Below are 19,773 nucleotides of genomic sequence, written 5' to 3' on the forward strand. Positions count from 1 at the left end.
GAAAATGTCTATCCATCCTGAAAAACAGCCATAAAGGCAGTGGGGTGGAACTTGCTACTCCTCTCAAAGTAATGCTCAGAAATGGGGATCTAGTTGAAGAAAGGGAAACTAGTTTCCTCTTTTTTCCCCTTAGGAGGATTTGAGGGGGAAATTCACAAAGACATAAAAGTAGTAGAGTAGCACTGAATATGCTTATGGAATAAACAACAATGGCACTCTTTGCTGAGCTGAATAGTCCCCTCTGATGTTAGATAGGAAAATTAGCATGTGAATGTGTAATATAAGAATGATCAGCATCTGAACTCATATGACTCAAGCAGCACTTTGATACACTGTAGGATGGGCAGCAGCCTTTAGTCTTACTTTCCTAAAGTAAAAGACGAAAACCAATTTTTCTGTCACTTCAGTAGCATCTTTAGTTTTCTCAATCCTGCTTACCCCAGCTTCCAAGTTCATTACTGCATCAAACAATAAAACATGAAGCAGTAGTCTGAAGGGGTTCAGTTCCTGGAGCAAGAACCATAAGCTCCAGTATCTATACAAGAGTGAAATTGAAAAGTACCAGAACCTTTGCATTGAAAAGTAACAGCATTTTACCTAAACATAATCAAGAGCAGAATAAAGACATGTAAGCCTACAATACATGTGTACAAAACAACATTCTCACTCCCATTTCCCCAAACCAGCACGGATATTGATAGAAGTGAAAACAAACTGAATTGATATCACTGGCTGAAAAAAAAAAACCGAGCCAGAATGAAAACAGATTACCTATCCCTGCCAGGAAATACTGTTCTTATCTAGAGAAAGGAAACAAAAGACAATTATGTATCTACTTAGTACAGAACCCTTTTTTAGCTAGTTTCTACTTCTTGATTCACATGGTTTACATCATTCCCACACACCCTCCCCCCCCCCATCTCCCAGAATATAGGGTGAAAGTCACCGACTTCATTTTGTCAGAAGACTACCATGATTTCTTAAAACTATCTCCCATGGCCAGAATTTTCCAAACCTTGTAAGACTGTGGAGCAGTCAAGGATTTAAGACAACATTTTGAAACTTATGTGTTGTTTACTACTTAGTATAAAACACATCTCTAAAGAGTAGTACAAATTATTCTCCAGATAAAATCTTAGACTTGGACTGTCATTGTTCTTGTATTAGTAAGAAATACTCTATTTAAAATCCTCAGTCCTGATGAGAAAGACCTAAGTGATGAATTGTGCTGTCAAACCTGTGGCACCCTTACAGTGAAGCTGCCAAGAATTCAGATTTCACTCAGAATGCCCCAATCTCCAAGCACATCAATTTTCCACAAATCAAGAGAGCCAAAGTTACTATAAGTGGGCCACCATTAGGGGTTCATGTCCTCTTAGTTTCAAACTGAAGCTAGAAGTCAGTCAGGAATTTTAATCTAGGCTTCTTCAGTGTTATTATTATTACCACCAAAGACTTAAACTTAGGATATTTGTAGTGCTTTGTTACACACTTTTTAAAAAAGTATTTTCTATAAATATAAATGAGATTTTAGGAATTATATTAAATCAACCTTGCTTTCAGGAGACAAGTTTTAAGCCACAGAACTTTAGCAAATCATTCAGCTGAATTTTTTTTCCACAAATTGTGGTGCACACACACTTAACTAAGTATGTGAATCTCTCCACATGGCAAATAAGCCTACTCACAGGAGTACAAGTAGATTGCTGCTTCAATGTTTGCTGTGGAAAGAAGAGAGCCAAAACTTTGCAGCTCTGAAGTTCAAGTAAGGCATGACCACTAATATCAACATTTCTTAAACAAACCTAGAACAGTACATGTAATTTAGCAAACAGATTTTAATACTGCACCAAATCTGAAGATTTAACTAAGCAACTGCTTTGACACAAGGCTGAAGGCGGTCTTCTGGATTTTCAGACTAGTACCAAGTATTAGAAAAAATTAACTGAGGCATTATTGTCCTTAACTCAGTATTTCAATTCATACTGTTCAAAGTCATCAACTGCAAGAACCAGACACATTTTGGGAACCCTTCTTGTAGAGAAACATGGACTACTCCCACCTCGGAGTGCCAGGCTGCCCTGCTGCATACAGAAGAAAAAGCACTGGTCCCACATCCTTCGCTTATACGATAGCTATTGCATCAAGTATTCAGCATATGCAGAGCAAGATGCCCTGTCTTTTAGGGAGAAGAGGCAATTGTTACTAGAATAGTGTCTCTGTAACCTCTGTTGGTTACTTCCAATATGACTAAATCAGAAAGACTAAGCTCCCAGCAGATGAGAGAGCCAATGATGACCAAAACACAGCAACACATTGATGTTCCTGCAACATACGCACAAATGGACACTTGCCAATATCCTGACTTCCAATATCAGGACTTCATCCCCAACGCAATTTGGAACGATTAGTGTGGTAATTTTTACCTCACTTGGCCAACATGTGGTCCTCTTCAGAGAAAAATCAAACCAAAGCTGTGGATCTCAGCTACAACATACAGAAGTAAGCAAGGATAAGAAGGGAGGCAAGGAGAGAACAAGCCCCCAGCCCCTCTGCTTTAACGGTGTTATTTGATACTAGAAACAATTTAGCAAATAAAGAATAACTAGAGCTTTTAAGAAGTTCTGGCATTGCACTTCTGCATTCTTGTAACAGAGTTGACTGCCCGGAGGTCATGTGAGCACAGAGCTGTTAGGTAATACAGGAAGAAGTACGCAGTGTTAATCAGTAATTGGATTAACAGCTGAAGGAACAGGCACTCAGAGTTTCAGGTATGAATTATTCATCTGTTTCTTCATTCAGAAAACACTGACATTTCGAAGTACCAAATTCCCACATAAACGGTGAAGTGATCCTATGATTCATCTTGCAAGTTCCAATCATGTGCCAGTGACTGACTCATGAACATGCAAGCACTGGAAGAGGAAACTGTCCCATTACATTTGATAATATCCATGCTCTAAAGCATTGTTAGATCAGGTTTCCCACTCACTAAGATACTTGAGTAATGACAATCCATTTGCATATACAGATTCAGCAGTTATAACATTGCAATAATACCCAGGCTAGAGAGGCCATCACTGAGGAGATTAACAGACTCATTAAAGTTAAGTGAATACCTGAATTAAGCTTCTCCATGAGCATGTGCCGTAGGTCAACAGCTCGTGGTCATAAAAGGCTCTCCCTTTCTGTTCCCCTTCAAACAGAGGCTACCTCAGGCCTCACTTGACAGCCTGCGAAACACTTGTGAGAATAGCAGCAAGGGGAGGAGATGTGGTCCAAGAAACCCAACCACATTTCCCCTTGAAGAACATGCCCCCCTCCAGGATGCACCAGCAGCTGAGCTGCAGAGAGCAGCCCCACACCCTTCTTGCCTGCCCTGCTGAGCTCCCTGCACAGCTGTCCTGCAGAAACTCACCCCAGGGAAAAGCCCAGTGAAAATATAGGCATGGACATGTGCTTCAAGAGCCTTTTAGCAGCTTTAGAAACTCATATGAAGCAGCCAGTTATTTTGACCTGCTGCTGTAGAGCACACACAGCTCCACCCCGTCATCCATTTCCTCCTGGCAAAGCTGGTGGGCTATCGGCATGGAGCCGACAGCTGTGGTTTCTCACAAGTCAGCTCTTACACCACAAGACATGTGAATGCCTGGAAGAAGTCAGCAGTCTGTCCAGATCACTCTGTCACACGGATATTAATGCTAATGGCACAACTGGGCAACAGCTTGTCTCAAGTTCTGCATGTGCAGACCAGCCCCTCGCTGACATCTGTAAATACCTCCCATTCTGTCCATCAACCAGTTGAGACAATTAGCTCTCACAAGGCCTCAGACTTTCATCTCACTATGCCTGGAATAAGAGGGAAGACCATCAAGGAGAGCTGCTTTTACCTGAAGCTTGCAATTTGCCAGTATCCTTTCCCAAGTGCTAACAAGGACATTAAGTCTCCCAGAGCAATTCCAGCTACACTTTCAAGAAGCAGACAAAGTACTGACAAGTACAGGGAAAGCAGGGAATGTTATCTTTCATCATGCTAACATTAGAGCCCCTGCTTTACCAACGAGATAAATGCTGATCAGGGAAACATCTTGTGATAAACCCTCAGAACTGGGTTATACTGTAGCAACACTTCCCGTTTCAACTGAGTGGAGAGAAGCGTGCAGAAAAACAGCAAGAGAGAACAAAACACATGAAAATGTAAGACTTTGTAAAATTGTCCATACAGAACAAATAACGTATGGGACATCTCCCCCTTCTCTCCAAACTCCTCACCCCAAGCAGCTCATCTACCAGCACAGCACCTACAAACAGATTTTCAATTCTACAAAGAGCATAGTCATGTTTCATATGTCATGCAAAGCTTGAAACCACAAGGAACTATTTCTCATCCTCCATCAAGGAAACAAGGTGTATTTCACTATGTCAAGTTTTGCTAAGTGCCTTGCAGGTCTAGTGGTCAATCTGTGACTGGATCAAGTGTATAAACCTAAAAAACCAGCTCGGGTGCACGGAACAGGACAGAGACAGGGAAGACACTGAGGAAGAAGCAGGGTTCTAGCCACCCAGACAACAGACATCGTGCACATGACCAAAATCTCAAGCAAGAGAGGCTGGAATAGTTCACTTCCACTGGCAGAAAGAGACAACACATACTGACAAGGCATACGCATGCCTCTTATGACTTTCAAGGGTGCCAAGAATCACATATTCATCACTGATTCGAGTCTTCCTGAGAAGCCACAGGTAAGAAACATGGACATCCAACTTGCTGATTCATTCAGTACATCCTTGCTTCAATTTAAACACAATGCGTAACGCTTGCATGACAGAAAAGACGGTCCCCACAAAAGCCTAAAAACCTGGAACTCCACCTCAGAGAGTTGGGCAGCTGTTTGGAAACACCCCACCAGATCATCACTGTTTGACTGAAGGTGTGGTTCTATGAGTGGTTTCAGTAGATCTAAGGCCACATTACTACTGAAAGGGCAGTCACGCGTTCCCTCTCCTTCAAATCATTTCTCTTGGAATATCACCCTTGCAGTTCAATGCCACACCCGATCATCCAGACAGATGAAAGGTGGAGAATGAGGCAGACACTCTTCTGCAGCACTCCATGCTAAGGTCAGCCTATGCCACTGATGAAATTCCCCCTGAGAAACTCAAGCTACACTGTTATTCTCAAGTCACTTTTGAAAAACATGGCAAAAGTTTTCTGAGGTAATAACAAACAGCCATGAAAATCTTACAACCCTGGAAGCAAAACAGCTAAGCACACAAGAAAGGTCTGTGAAATAACCTAAATTCTGTTTCATACATCTTTTCAGACCTGCTCTGTAAAGCATCTCTGGCATGACCACATAATTCTGCCAAGATTTTTCAGAAATTACTTCAGCTGCTCCAGACTTGAATGTGATCAGTGATGGCCACGGGGCTCTTACTTTAAGTAAGTGTCTTAAAGCCTTGCAGTTCTCATTAGCAGATACCTAGAATTAGTCTTACACATCACCATAAAGCAACCTGTGAGGAGATTGTCAGAACCACAAGCCACAGAGAAATATGATTAGTATTTACAAGGTGCATAAAGACTATTATAGCCTGGAGCTTCTTAACCACAACAGTTTCTGTCCTTTACTATTTCTGGGCTATCGTTTCATTGTTTCTGTTTAGAAAACTAGTAGGCACCTATGCTAGCAATGCTTGAATTTTATACTGCCATGAAAGAAAACCCATGAAGTATTGCTTTTTATGTAAATAAACTGGGACTTCATGGAACACCTTGATGACAAACAATTCATCAATCCTGCAGCTGGAAAGACTATTTTAACTGCTTGATCCAAGTTCTAAGAATTCACTTAATTTTACCCCTTCAGAGAGGAGGGAGAGAAAACTGCATGCTACCACCTCATGTCTTCAAGGCCACTCCAATAAGCTGGCAGAAATAAATGTTGGACGCAATGGAGATAGGACTACTCAGAACATATTCCTCCCCAGAGCACTGAGACCCAGAAGTAAACAACACATGGCAGTTCTTGCCAAAGTTAAAAATACATTGTGAATTTAGGTCCCTAGCCCTAAATGGCAGCTATTAGCAAAAGTAAGCAATCAAATAATTACAGAAGCATAAAGCTGAAAGGAATCTCCCACATACTACAACTTCATCTACCTGGGTAGAGAAACACTTGAGAACATCTGTCCAACATGACCTTAAATTCTGAGTAGCTTATTCCAAGGTTGCTTTATCTTTACAGCTTGAGCCCAGCACAGGACCATAAAGATGATTAAGGAACCACAGCATCTTTCATAAGAGGAAAGGCTGCAAGAGCTGGAACTCTTCAGCCTGGAGAAAAGAAGACTCAGGGGAATCTTATATTGCTAAGATAGGAGGAAATGAAAAAGAGGGAGCCAGACTCTTCCTTAGTGCCCACTGCCAGGAAAAGAGGCAACGCCCACAAACTAAAATTCATGAAGTTCCATCTGAATACAAGAAAACATTTTGTTAGTCTTGAGGGTGGTCAAACACTGCAACAGATTGCTCAGAGAGGCTGTGAAGTCCTGCAGAGCCTCCAACCACAGAGACATTCAAAACCCAACTGGAGATGGTCTTGGGCAACCTGCTTTATCCAACCATGCTTGAGCAGAAAGTTTAGACTAGATGATCTCAAGAGGTCCCTTCAAACTTGAATGATTCTGTGATATGCTCCCAAGTTTCATTTGTGGTTTCATCAGTGCAACAGAAGAAAGCCAGGAATTTAATTAAATTCTCTGACATGAACAGGAGGAAGACTTATACAGCTTATGTGGTTCTTCTTATGCCATTTCCCTCTCAAAAAAGCTTATTGCCTTTGTCTCTGGCATCTCTCAATGAGCCCCTCAGTAGGTGGAGTAACATTTCAGCTCTTCCTGATCTACAAAGCTCAAAAAAAATTCTCATCTTCCTTCCAACTGTCCACAGCCCTCCACCTTCACCATATAATTCTTTACACCGACTTCTGACCCTCTTATTTCACAAAAAGTTTGTTGGTACTCTGCTACAGCGGGGTGAGCCCCTGGTGTCTGTGCCCTCAGGGCCCCTCTCCCAGGGCTACATGGCAGGGGGAGGAGACCCTGACATTACTCATCTTTCATTCTTGTGTGTTCCAGTGCACAAGAGCTCTGCTCAGCCAAGGTTGCACTTGTCCTTCAGCAGCACAGTTCACAGCTGCTGTCATATTCAGTTATCTCCTTAGCACTTCTCTGGCAGATGTGGACTTCCCTGTGCTTTTAACCACAAGAGATGGCTTGGACAGAAAGATCAAAGCCACTGATTAATTAGTAAATGCTTTGGAAATGCCAACTTTTAAAGAGGGAAATCAGAAATGCTTCAAAACAACATAGGTAGGGACAAATAAACTGGAGCAGTTGAAATGTCAACTGAGCTTTTGAGAACACATGAGGAAAGGTCACTGACTCCGACTGTGTGGCTCAGACTCCCAGCTGCTCAATGCTCACAGCAGAGCTATCACAAGCCAGGCAAGGCAGGTTAAGTAGCAGGCTAGTCACTGCACCCTGACTAGTGACTATACTCTGCTGAACCTGAGCTGGTGTGTACAGAGACATCCTGAGCAAGATTGTTTAATGTAGAGAATATGAGACTCAGGGGGGAACTTACTGCTTTCTACAACTACCTGAGAGAGGCTGTAGACTAGTGGGGGTTGATCTCTTCTCCCAGGCAACATGCAATGGGACAAGATGAAAGAGCCTCAAGTTGCTTCAGGGGAGGCTTAGATTGGATACTATGACAAATTTCTTCACTGAAAGGGTGGTCAAGCATCAGAACAGGCTGCCCAGGCAAGTGGTGGGATCACCATCCCTGCAACTGTTCAAAAAAACATGTAGATGTGGTATTGAAGGACATGGTTTAGTGGTAGGCTTAGCAGTGTTAGGTTAGTAGGTGGACTCCATCTTGAAGATCTTTTCCAGCCTTAATAATTCTGTGATTTCCATCCCCTTAGCACAGTTATTGCATAGTCTGAAAAATTTCCCCACAGATAACAGGAGTACCTGCAAACGCAAACCTTTATATGCTCTGTAGTTTGCCAGAGTTGAGAAACTTAAGAAGTAAAAATACCCCTACAAGAGAGCAAGAGTTAGCATCAGCACACAGTTTTCAAGAAGGCTGAGTGTTTCTCATTTCTGAATTCATACTAAACTAATAAAAATTAAAATAGGTTTCAGCATGTGATGTCTGGGGGTGTCATGTTCCCATGATGCCCTAACCAAACCGCAGCCAACAGCTGTGCTAGAGGGAACAGCACAGCCTGCACAGGGCCAGTGTGCAGCCTCTGGAGAAGAATTTGCCCTGACTGCATCCTGTACCATTTGCCTCACTAGCTCAGGATTCAGCAATTAGGAACTGAAGCTGAGTCATTTTAGCATCAGGCCTAGTTTTTCAGTGTGTACTGACACTGCTGTTAGAAGTACAGGTGAGTGCATGCGAAGACAATTACTTCCCAGAGGAAGACACCCAGACCCAAACCAACTCAAATATGGTCACGAACTTTCTCTGCTAAATGCTGTAAAAATTAAGGGCTGCCTTAATCAGGAAAACTTAACTTCTGACTTAACTAAGACCAGAGCAGAGGCTGTATTTCTCAGTGGGAGAGGTCTGTTGTCACAAATACTTTAAGTCACTCATGCTGCAACCAAACCATACAGCAGGGTTTTTTTTTACCAGTCAAGAAGAAAGTTTTCACAGTTTCACCCAAAAAAGGAACTATGTGCACCTGGGGCTGTCTTCAGGGGAAAAATCAGAACATTTGCATTTGAGGCCATTCACAAAACTTGTGTAGAATCACACAATAGAGGTCACAGAGTCATTTTTTCCCCATGCAGAAGTAGGATCTGATACATTCATCCAAATACTTTGGCCATGAAAGCAGCCCATCTTAAACAGGTTCTTCCTTCACAAGAATCAGAGTGACAGCACATGGCTCATCGTTGCAACTGCTCTGATGTGCACAAACCAAAAGCCTGACATGGCATGCAAGTGACAGCCACATCAGCTATGACTGCCATTACAGTAACAGAAGTCCAGAAATTCTGCATCTTTGCATACCAAACTATCTGGAACATGCTACAGCAGACTCCACAGCAAATGAGCTTAGTTTTTAAATTTTTTCTTTCAGTCAAGTGTTTTCTAGATACAATGGAGTTTGAGATCAATTTATGCTTATTAAAGTGAGAAAACAGAAAATAAGTTGATTTTTTTTGTAATGTAGAAACAGCAACAAAAATCCAAAGCACAAACTCCTTTCAAAACACCATCTACATAAAGCCAAAGCACAGTTTGTTTCAGCACATGCTAACTTGCAGCACAGATGGAAAAGGACTTTACATCCAACTGTGAGAAGTCAGACTCTAGAGCCTTACCCAAAGAAGTTTTGCAGTAGATGTCTGGCAGCAAGCCAACTAAAGAGCCAGGCAGCCCACTAAATTGCTGCTCAGAATGCAGCAAGACTGAAGGCATGAGTGGCAAGAGCTGCCTCTGGGGAAAGACATCAGAATCAACTTTCCTTTGTATTCTCACATACTCTCCAACTACACTAGAATTTACCCTAGTCTGGCCTAAAATAACTCTGACAGTCCTCAGGTACGTTTAGTAACGCCACTAACACTATTAAATCTCCCCAATTTTGAACAGCATACTAAAAATCAATAAAATATTGGTTCCGTGTTCTAGACCCAAGTTTGGAGGAAAACAGTAACTAAATTCTGCTTTTGACAGAAAGTGTCAGACAGGCTAATTTAGTCTCCGTTCAGTTTTATTTTTCAGAGTATAAAAGTTCAGCCACTGTTTTCTGTCTTCTTCCAGACTGAAAGCAAAGGAGCCAGACTACTTTAGCTCTAGGTTTGGTTTAGCTCTAGCATTGGGAAAAGAAGATGCTTTAGAGGTACATGAAAGGGAGATGCAAACTTCAGCTTATGAAGATTTTTAAAACATACTAACAAATACCTTTTGTGACCTGGTTACCTCAGAATGACACCTTCAGCATAATCCCTACATAATCTTTTTCAGGGGAATTGTTTCAGCCAAGATCATGACTTTTAAAATTTATTTTTCCTGTGACAAATTTGTCATCATGATTACTGAAGTTGTTATCCTGGTATAAGGCATCTTTATGCACACAACACTAGACACACTGCCTCATTTATGCCACAGAATAGAGATAAATCTTAAACCAAGTTGCAAACACAGGATTTCAGTCTTGCTGAGGCTGACAAAGAATACTATAACCCTACCTATGGCAATGTCATAAAAATACCTGGACCAGCATGACTGCCCAGAGCTCTCCACCTTCATTTCAACAGAAACTATACAAAAGGAATTCTACACACTCTTCTGAAGTTTAGGGAAGTTTGGAATCAATTAAAACTCAGGACACTGGGCTTGTGTAGTCTCCAGCCATTAATACTTCTGTGCTAGTAAGTCCTCTGCGATTACAAGGTATCACTTTCAGACTGGTTAGGTTATTTTTAAGGCCATCAGTGCAATTCTTTAATTAATCTCTGCCTTTTCATCATAGGTAGAAAAGTGATCTGTTGCCAGTATGGTTGCATCCTTGATTTTAGGTCCAGTGCTAGAGAATACATATTAGACCTTATTTTGGTTCTGATATGACAGAAACAAGTCTGAAGAAAAAGATAATTCTTTTCCTTAAACTAAATAATTAAAAGACAATTTTCCATTGATTGGGGTCAATAAACTGCAGAGTACAATATTTACAGGCAGAATTTTAAATGTAAAAAGTTTTCATTTTCAATTTGCTGTCAAAACCCGGCATCCAAGACAACCTCAAATTCAGAAGTTCTCTGTGAGTCGCTGGTAATCTCTCCTGAATTAGGGACCAACTGACCAGGCATAGAAAAATTTGCCTATGTAACTTTATAGTTTACAAGGTTTGGACAATTTGCTTTAGTTTGCTCTTTAAGTAAAGCACATTACCAGTGTTAAAATAAGAATAAACAGTATCATGTATCTCCCTCCTCCAACCAGAAACTCCTCGCTATGGTCTTACCTTCTGAAATAGCCTTCTCGACAGCTGCAAGGTAAGCATCAGGCTCATCATAATTTGTGAGTTCTTGCCACTGAGACCAGTCCTTGAAAAAGGTCAAATAGTCGTCACAGTCTGTAACACCACAGAACAGCTTGACTACTTTGCACGGGGGCCATAAAGCTTCCTGAAGGCTCTGCAGGATGTGAGGGACATAAAAACTCTGCACCAGCTCAGCAGAAAGCAAAAGGATGATACTCCGACTTCGGCTGAACAGGTCCAGCTCCTGGTGGGAGATGGTGGAGTTGTCTTCCAGCTGGTAGCTCAGAATCCGATGCTTTCGAATGTGCCGAGTAAAGAGGAAGAGGTTCTGGAGGTACTGACACCATTCAGTGGCGTCACTTGCATACACAATCAGTACATCATATTCTCCAGGGGTTCCTGTACAGGTGCAAGATGATCACAGGGAAAAGGATTAAATTTAAACCATGAACTGACCCACAGCTTTGCAACAAAAAACCCCAGAGCACTGTCCCTATAATTCCTGTCAGAAACTACAAAGCATTTCAAAAGAACAGTAGTTCTATCCAAACGGAGGTGTTTGTTTTGAGCCACAAAGCAATTCTAAGGGTGAATGAACTCCTACTTGCATCTACTGCACTAAATTTAAGTCGTTTTTTCATTCTTTATATATAAAGAGAAATGCTTTATACAAAGAAGAGCACTTCCTATGTAGTTTCAAGTGAAACAAACTATACATAGATTTACAGATTTAAAGCATTCTGATAGGAAAAAAAAAGCCACAAAAACCAGACCTTCAAAGCAAACTAGCTTGAAAAGGGGAGTTCACCTTCACACAAAGTTACAATAATTTTAGGCAATTATAGGATCTCTGCAACACAACTGCAGATCATTACATGCCCAAGTGGAGCATACACCAAACAGCACACCAAAAATAACAAAGTCCTTTATTTAAATGAGGTCACACAATACTTACAGGAAGTCACTATGGCCCCCCGTGGTGTTAGGTATTTGCTCTCATTGCAGCAGAAAGCAAACTGCCTGCAAAGTTATGCATGCAACTAAGGGAACATCAGCCCCAGTGCTCACAGCACAGCCACTGTCTTTCAGGCTTCAGACATTTCGCAAAGCCATGCTAGAGTCCTTCCTCAAAACTGTCACAGAAAGTTTTCCCAACAATTTTGGAATGACAAACACTCTTCAGAGGGAAAGAACTAATACAATAGTGGTGGCCATAACACAGACCAAAATATGCTCATCAAAGTTGACCTCTTCTGTAATTCTCTAGAGACAGCTTCTACTTACAGATTCATGCATTTCTGCGCTCTGGAGCAAAAGCACTTAGAAATGTTACCAGCTTGCTAAGAAGAGCAGATGCAAATTTAACCAGTATGACATGATGCAGTGCTCTCCCACCAATCTCAAGGAAACTTTTAAGTCTAAATTTATTTTTTCCATTTACCTGTGAAGAAGTTTACCCAAAATTGAGGTTTACAGCTCAGGTCCCATGCTAAATTTCAGAGCTGAGCATTTCAAATCTTGTTAACAAATTGTCTTCTTCTAATTCCAGTTTGACTCTTTAGAAATGTCAACATTTTCAACCCATCTCCATCATGAAGCAAGCAAATTTTTCCAATTAAAGCAGAGAACAATACCTAAAATTTGGCATCCAAAAGGAGGATCTGCAGAGTCAATTTAGCAGAACTGAAGATGACAGTTCTGCAGTCACCTTAGAAAAATTCAACCAAAATTGCACGGCCTCTGAAGACTTTGTTCTACCACCTTCATCAGAACCTTCATTAAGAAATTAAGGCTGAAACAATGTCTAGACTGAGGGACCGCAGCCCTAAACTATACAGTTAGCAGCATTAAACTATAGTTTAGCAGAAGTGATACAGTAGAGAAGTAAAGAATGGAGATGTTCTCGGTGCTCGACCAGTAGTGTTAGTTACCTGCATAAACAAGGAAGTCTCTAGCAGTGAAAGGATGATATCCTAGCTATGGAGAACATGGACAGTACAGTGCTGACATATTCACTAGGACAGCTGCATATTTGTGAGAGAATACAGCTCCTGAACCCCAGATGGAGGCTTGTAGGAGACAGCGTTCCCAAAGGAGATGGTCCAACAAATTCATAAAGCAGAGTCCTCAGGACTCAAATCCCGAGAGTGCAGAACTGCTGTGAAAGATGATGGCTTTCACACCAGCGAGCACACCACTATTGCCAAAATATCACTGATGGTGGCTGACCACCACCTGGCAAAGACAACAGAATCACATGAGCAAAAACATGAAAACACAGCAGAATTCAAGTTTTATTCTAGAAAAGATGTACCACAGACTTCTGCTTCCACTGCCCTGTACTGATTTACATGCAGTACAGTGGGAAAGAACAGCACAATTGTCTGCTGAGAATGGAGCCCATGCACTGCACCATGGCCCACTGAGCCCAACCTCAACAGATGGGGAGACCACACAATGACTCTCTGAGGTGTGCCCAAAGCTCCTGAAGTCCTACCCTGGCGCTCTCTGGCAGCAGTCCCACCTCCAGCCTCTGGAAAAAATCAGTAGTGGCCTCCTGGGTATTTTAACATTCTGTAAAATGGAACACCTAATCCTATCATTCACTTTTAAGAAGCACAGAGCTTCCACAGCTATACCTGTGAGACAACAGGCCCTTCTCCAGCCTTTCAATTAAAGGAAGCAGCTGTGCTCAGAGACAGGGTGGAAGACCCATTGAATTTAAACATGCACTGCACTGCAGGGGCACTAAGTATCCAGGAATCCCTTCCTTCTCCAATATGTAGATAAAGGATGCAAACTTGACAGACTTACTCCAAGTTTCCTGCCAGAGCAATGCAACCTTTGCATCCAGCAGGAAGAAACTTCAACTAGTGTTTAGGAAAGGTATTGATTTCCTAGCTAGCACTGCTCTACAAGAGCACCATTCCCCTTAACAGAGCTGTGCCAGCTCTCCTCAGGCCTTCTTACCTCAGCTCCTACAGCCTTTTACACGTATACAAGAAACCAAGGAACAATGCCCCTAAAACGAGAACCGGGAAATAAAACTACTGACTCCACTTGTAGAGCTAAAGTAATGCTCTATGTTCATAAGCAAAAATACTGAAGTGGGTCTTGCAGAGCTAAATAAGCTTAAGTCAGCATTAGGACCGTTTCCAAAAAAACCCAGAAAAATCTAGAAACAACTTCAATTGCAACATTCTCTTTTAAAAGAAGGATGACACAGGACTATCCTTCCTGGATGACGCTATTATTTGTCTAACCAAATAGCTCCTTTTGCAGCACCAACTACTGCCCAGTCCTCAGGGAAAAGTGTAATAAATGGAATACAGAACATTTCAGGGAGGTTTTTCACAATTCTTCACACATCAGAAAAACTCACAGAGCACAGTTCAAAACACGATGTATACTCTGCCTGTTGTATACATACAGGGAAATCCTTTGGTGAACACCAAATATTTTATTTCCTTAAACCCTGCCCTTAGATGAACGCTTTAACAATGCTTTTGACAGGTTCATTTTGGAAAAATAAACACAATGAAGTCTTCAATTAAAGGAAGAAATATATGAACACTATATACAATAGCAAGATGAAGAAAAATGGTTGGCTGGCACAAGACTATCTTTCCCACTTTCAGGTGGGATCTAGTTTAAATTTTAACAATACCTTGTAACTGGATTCCTTAGAGTATTAAAAATACTTTTGCCTCTGTTTACAAAATGTCAGCACTAACAGTAATGCAGGGCATGTTTATTTATTTCATGGAAAATCATGAAGGTGCAATTCTGTTGCAGTTTGCATTGATAAACCATAACCTTTGGACTGCTTTACAGCTGTAACTGCCTCTTCAGTGTTTAGCTGCACACTTCGTTACACAGGAACGATAACAAACTGATGAGATTACAAACCAGTACCGCAGAAATGGCAAGACCTACAATTGAAGTGCAAGCCCCACAGATTAAACAGCACAAACAACATGATACAAAGCTTTCCCTAGCTTACAAACTGCACACAGAATGGAAGAGGATGAAACAATTCAATAAAAATCACCTACGCTCATGGCAAGAGAATAGAAGTATGCATGACCATGTCATGTCTTCACAGTCCCTCTCTAAGAAGCAAACAAATCAGGCTCATCTCCAAACTACGTCTGCAAGTAGTAAGGTGATGATCTTCAAGTTCAGAGCAAACATGCAATAGTGGTTTATGGCCGATCATAAGGTTCTGATTAGCACTAAAATAGCTAAAGAATACTGTGGGAAGTTGGCATGTTAGCTCTGGGTAAGACTACATCTTACATTATCAACTGTTATTATCTATTATTTCATTCCATAAGCCAAAAGGTTTGACCCTTTTTCAATTTACAGATCATGAAGTTTTCCATTATACTTGTGGGTCCCATAAGGAATATTCAGGGCCTCTAATAATACACAGCTTTTCTGTGTCATCTTTCACATACCTCTCATAAGTAGATCATGACTCCTCATTGTCCACAGACCAGGTGAAAAACTGAGACTAAATCCTTTACTCCCACTCAGATGATCATACAGAGTGGCAAGCAATTTATTTTCATCTGCTAGAAAAAATCCACCTCCAATTCTGACTTCATAAGAAAGACATTACATAACCTGTTCCAGTGTGTTTTGGGATTCATATCTATGGAGGATACAGAAATACTGCTGTCCAAAAAACCAATCCTTGATAGATGGGAATTCACACTTCATGAAAGACAACTGTCTATAGTATAAAGGAAACCCAACTCAATGTGTCTTAATAAATTCTTAAAAGAGAGAGCACTTCCAGAAGGTGATAGAAACTGCTGGTGGGCCACTAAGAGAAGTCCTCAGCACCTTCCACATTTCAGTATCTGAAGTGTACGTATTTAAGTGATGTATGATGAAATAAACACATTCTCTACATTCATGGGATGCAAAGTAATAGTGATCACATGCAATAATTATTAACATTCTAGTGAGACTTCTTACCTCGACTGGAATAGAAAACCTTCACTTTAAATAAAATGCTGCAAAGAAGCAAGAGGAAATAGCAGAATCAAAGTAGATAAAATTTCTGCAAACCAAACTTCACAGAGAGGAACAAGAGATTTGCATTACGATACGTTAATGTAAAGTTGTTCTATTTTTAAGGGTCTCTGTGAAATCACCTTCTGTTTATAAGGAGAAAAGTAGTTTTGCCCACAAGTCTCCCGAGGCCTCCGTTTAGCTTATTTTTACATCACAAGGAGATACGCGTCAATGAAACGCAAATGTTACTTCACACCCTGAGAATGGCACGTTTTTTCCTTTTTTAGATAAAACCCATACACTTCTCTGCAAGTAGAGGAACTTGAAAATTGGTCATTAGGAAGACTTACACAATACAGTCTCAACCTCTCTCCCCTTGATTTGCAGCTCTAGTCTAGGTAGTTTAACCTGCACATATGTTAGCTAAAACATTTTCAGTTACGGCAAACTAGCTCAACTTGTGATCCTGTGCCACTCTGGCAAGGGGCACCAAGTCATACCCCCAAAAGGAAGTGGTGCTGAAGTATAAAGTCGTATTTAGGAAGAACTGACTTCTTTATAAAACATCACAGAAAAACATGCAAGTGGTTAAGGCGGATATAGGCAAATTACTCTACAGAACACCCTCCCTCAGAGCTCGCTGATCTGCCAAGCCGAAGTGCATTTAAGACGCAGGAGAGCTCTGCCAGCAGCTGCCCTGAGCTCCAAACAAGTGAGGCAAGGCAAGCTGGAAAGCGCTGCAGCCCGGCTACGAACAAAGGAGCCACCGTTGCTCTGAAGAGCGCCAGGGTTCCCTAAACTCGGAGAGCGGATCCCCCTTCCCCTTTCCCAGCAGCGGAGCGCCAGGGGCGCGCACAGCCGCGCCGCGGCACCGCCCCGCAGGAGGAGCGGGCAGGGCTCCGCTACGCTCCGCTTACCGGCACCTCGGCGCGGGGCAGCTGCGGAGAGCCCCGGCCCGCCGGAGCACAGCGGGGCAGAGCGCGGGCAGCGCACCTCGGCGCCGCCGCCGCGCAGCACGACCGGGCGGAGAAGCCCCGCCGCTTCCCCGCGGCTCCCGGGACGACAGCCGCGGCACCTACCGGGGGCCGCCATGGCCCGGGGCTGGCGGGGAAGGGGCCGCTCCCCTTCCCTCACATCGGCGGCGCAGCAACGCGGTCCATCCCCCCGCGGCCGCTCCCTCGCCCCCGGCACGGCACAGGACACGGCTCCGGGCTCCTCCCGGCCCCGCCTCCCGCCCGCGGCGCCCCCTGCAGAGCCGGACACGGGGCTGCTCCTGCCCGGCCGTGCGGCGCCTTCCCGGTACTCGGAGGAACTCTTCTCCGAGCAGGGAAACTGCCTTTTCCAGCTGGCCCCAATCACGTATTCCATAGGTGGCCGAGGAAACAGCGCTATAACGAGGAAAAGTTGTGTTACAGTGATACAGTGGTCTCGAGAAACCTGGAGCAATAGTTTTGGAAAAGAACTGATACCTGCTTTATACTCATCCCTAACTTAGGTTTTGTCGTGTCTTCTATGAGCAAGGAAAATTCCTAGGGGGAAGCCAAGTACAGAATGAAGTAGCTTGATGTTCTGTGTTTTCATCTAGAAGATGCTGTCTTTCAAATGAGGTTTACCAGTTTCCGTAAGACTATGCCCACGTTTGAGTACAGAGACAATAAGCAGTGGAAGGACACTGTTATTGTTCAGAGAGTAGGACTCAACTTAGTAATTTTGTCACTGAAGACAAAGCAACAGATTCTGCCTAAATTATTCAGCTTATTCCTTTGCAAACTTAGAAAAACGCTTGTACCGGCGAGATCTTTCACTGATGCACTTCAGCACAGCAAAAGCAGACCCCTTACGACCTGGCTTCCCAGTCAAGGCAGTCATTCCCAAGCAGTCAGTGGACATTCTGTATGCAGCTTAATGTCACCACTAATGTTAGAAGAGAGGTGGTTACAAGCAGAAAGGAACCAACTATTTTACACTAATCTATCTTAGAAGTTCATCAAATTCTCTTGTTACCTCCAAATCTTTCTTTACTCAAAACCTACTTTAAGCTTACAAACTCTGCCACTGCCTGTCCTCCAAAACCAAAGTCTTTGCTCTCACAATAGGGAAGTACTAGGACAAAAAGCACTTCCTGATGATAGAGCCTTATGAGAAATTCCCCGTATGCAAAGAAGAAACCGTAACTTTCCTGTTGGAATCATCCCAAAATATACACTAGAATAAAGAACACACGGGCACTGGAGAAGTGTGCAAATACAGAACTTATTTGGGATTTATGTGAAAGACAAAAGTTAACCAGTTGAAAACTAGAGTCTCTAGGCAAATTCTTTTACTATTATGGAACGGCAAGTATATATTAAGAACTATTAAAACAGATGGATCAGCACACGTATGTTAAAAACAAAATCATCTCTCTGATGTTGGATGAGAATTTCAACATGCTCTTATGAAATAAGCTTTTAAATTCTCTCTTTAAAGCCTGGCAGTATCACAGAGAGGGTTAGCAGAGTCAGCTTCCAGCTTTGTGGGAACCCACAGGACTTCTCCATGTCTGTCAGTGCCACTTAGGATACTCTGCATTTTATTTAATCGATGCAGAGCCCACAGGAAACCACTTTAGCATTTAAACTTCCCAAGGCTCTAAAGTGAAATTAATGTGCCTCCACAAATGGGCTTAAATAAAATAACTGCTAGCGTGTTGTTTCAGCAATCTCCAATTAAAAACTCAGATGACAAATCGAGGCAAAGGCCTCTTCACACCCTAGAACACTAGGCTAAGAAACACTTACAAATCTCCTAAAGAAATAATTAAGAAAAAAAAAAGGGAAATAGAGGGAACATTTCATCTTACCTTGCCCAAAATTGACTGTTCAAGTCTTTCCTCACTTCAGCTCACTGCAGCATATGAACACAGCTGCATTTGCAGCATTATTCTCAAGGGTCTGTCTTATCCCTGTCCAAAAGGGACTAAATTGTTCTTTCTGGAGCCACTGCTTTTTTTTGCTACGTACTTACAAGGGGTAACAAGGAAAGGATTCGGTAAGTGTTTGAATAGCCATGCTCTCTCTCCTCAATTTTTCTTGGTCACGAAGAGCGGAAAGGCTAGAGACCTCTCATGGAAATGTTCTCTTCTGAGATGAGCTGGGGAATAAGAGGCTGGAAAGCAGTGCTGCAGAAATGGACCCACTGGTCCTGGTTGATGGCAAGTCGAACGTGAGTCAGCAGTGCCCTGGCAGCCAGGAGGGCCAACCATGTCCTGGGGTGCATCAGGCACAGCATCACCAGCCAGGCAATGAGGGGATTGTCCCGCTCTGCTCTGCACTGGGGCAGCCTCACCTCGAGTCCTGGGGGCAGTTTAGTCACCGTAATATTAAAAAGATCCTTTGCATAACTCTCCCTGCAGCCTTAGCAAAAGAGATATGGCAGCCAAGGAGAGGACTGAAAAGACTTACGGGAGTAGGTGAGGGGAACAAAGGAATTCACAAGCAGCAACATAAATCAGTTGAATTTGCCTGCTTTTTAGATCCTGGGATTTCCTACTACTGCCTTGGGGAATACAAAAGCAAAATGGCTTTCCCTGCCATGTCATCTGGACAGCTGCAGGCACAACACAGGGGAACACACCTAGAGAGCCACACACCTTTGAAGAGAAGCTGCCACGCAGCACAGGGAATGGACATAACTG

At 42.5% G+C, this 19,773-nt stretch overlaps 1 protein-coding gene across 2 annotated transcripts in view; it reads right to left on the minus strand.

The window, feature by feature from the left end:
* The window catches only part of PIK3AP1 (phosphoinositide-3-kinase adaptor protein 1), a 38,788-nt gene extending 21,308 nt beyond the window's left edge, over window positions 1-17,480 (minus strand). The window contains exons 1-2 of one of the 2 annotated variants that reach the window (XM_042018754.1): window positions 17,177-17,480; window positions 11,055-11,471 (exon numbers count right to left, since the gene is read on the minus strand). In XM_042018754.1, coding sequence (XP_041874688.1) covers window positions 11,055-11,471; window positions 17,177-17,465 — 706 coding nt within the window. In that variant the 5' untranslated portion in view covers window positions 17,466-17,480. Of the gene's footprint in view, window positions 1-2,426; window positions 2,526-11,054; window positions 11,472-17,176 lie in introns of those variants that run through there. The other variant, XM_042018755.1, reaches the window with a different exon arrangement.
* Window positions 17,481-19,773: the final 2,293 nt, after the last annotated feature.

This window comes from Corvus kubaryi, unplaced genomic scaffold (assembly GCF_017639235.1).
Source record: "Corvus kubaryi isolate FWS band 111438036 unplaced genomic scaffold, C.kubaryi_AGA036_p1.0 138, whole genome shotgun sequence".
In the NCBI taxonomy this organism is placed as follows: Eukaryota; Metazoa; Chordata; class Aves; order Passeriformes; family Corvidae; genus Corvus; species Corvus kubaryi.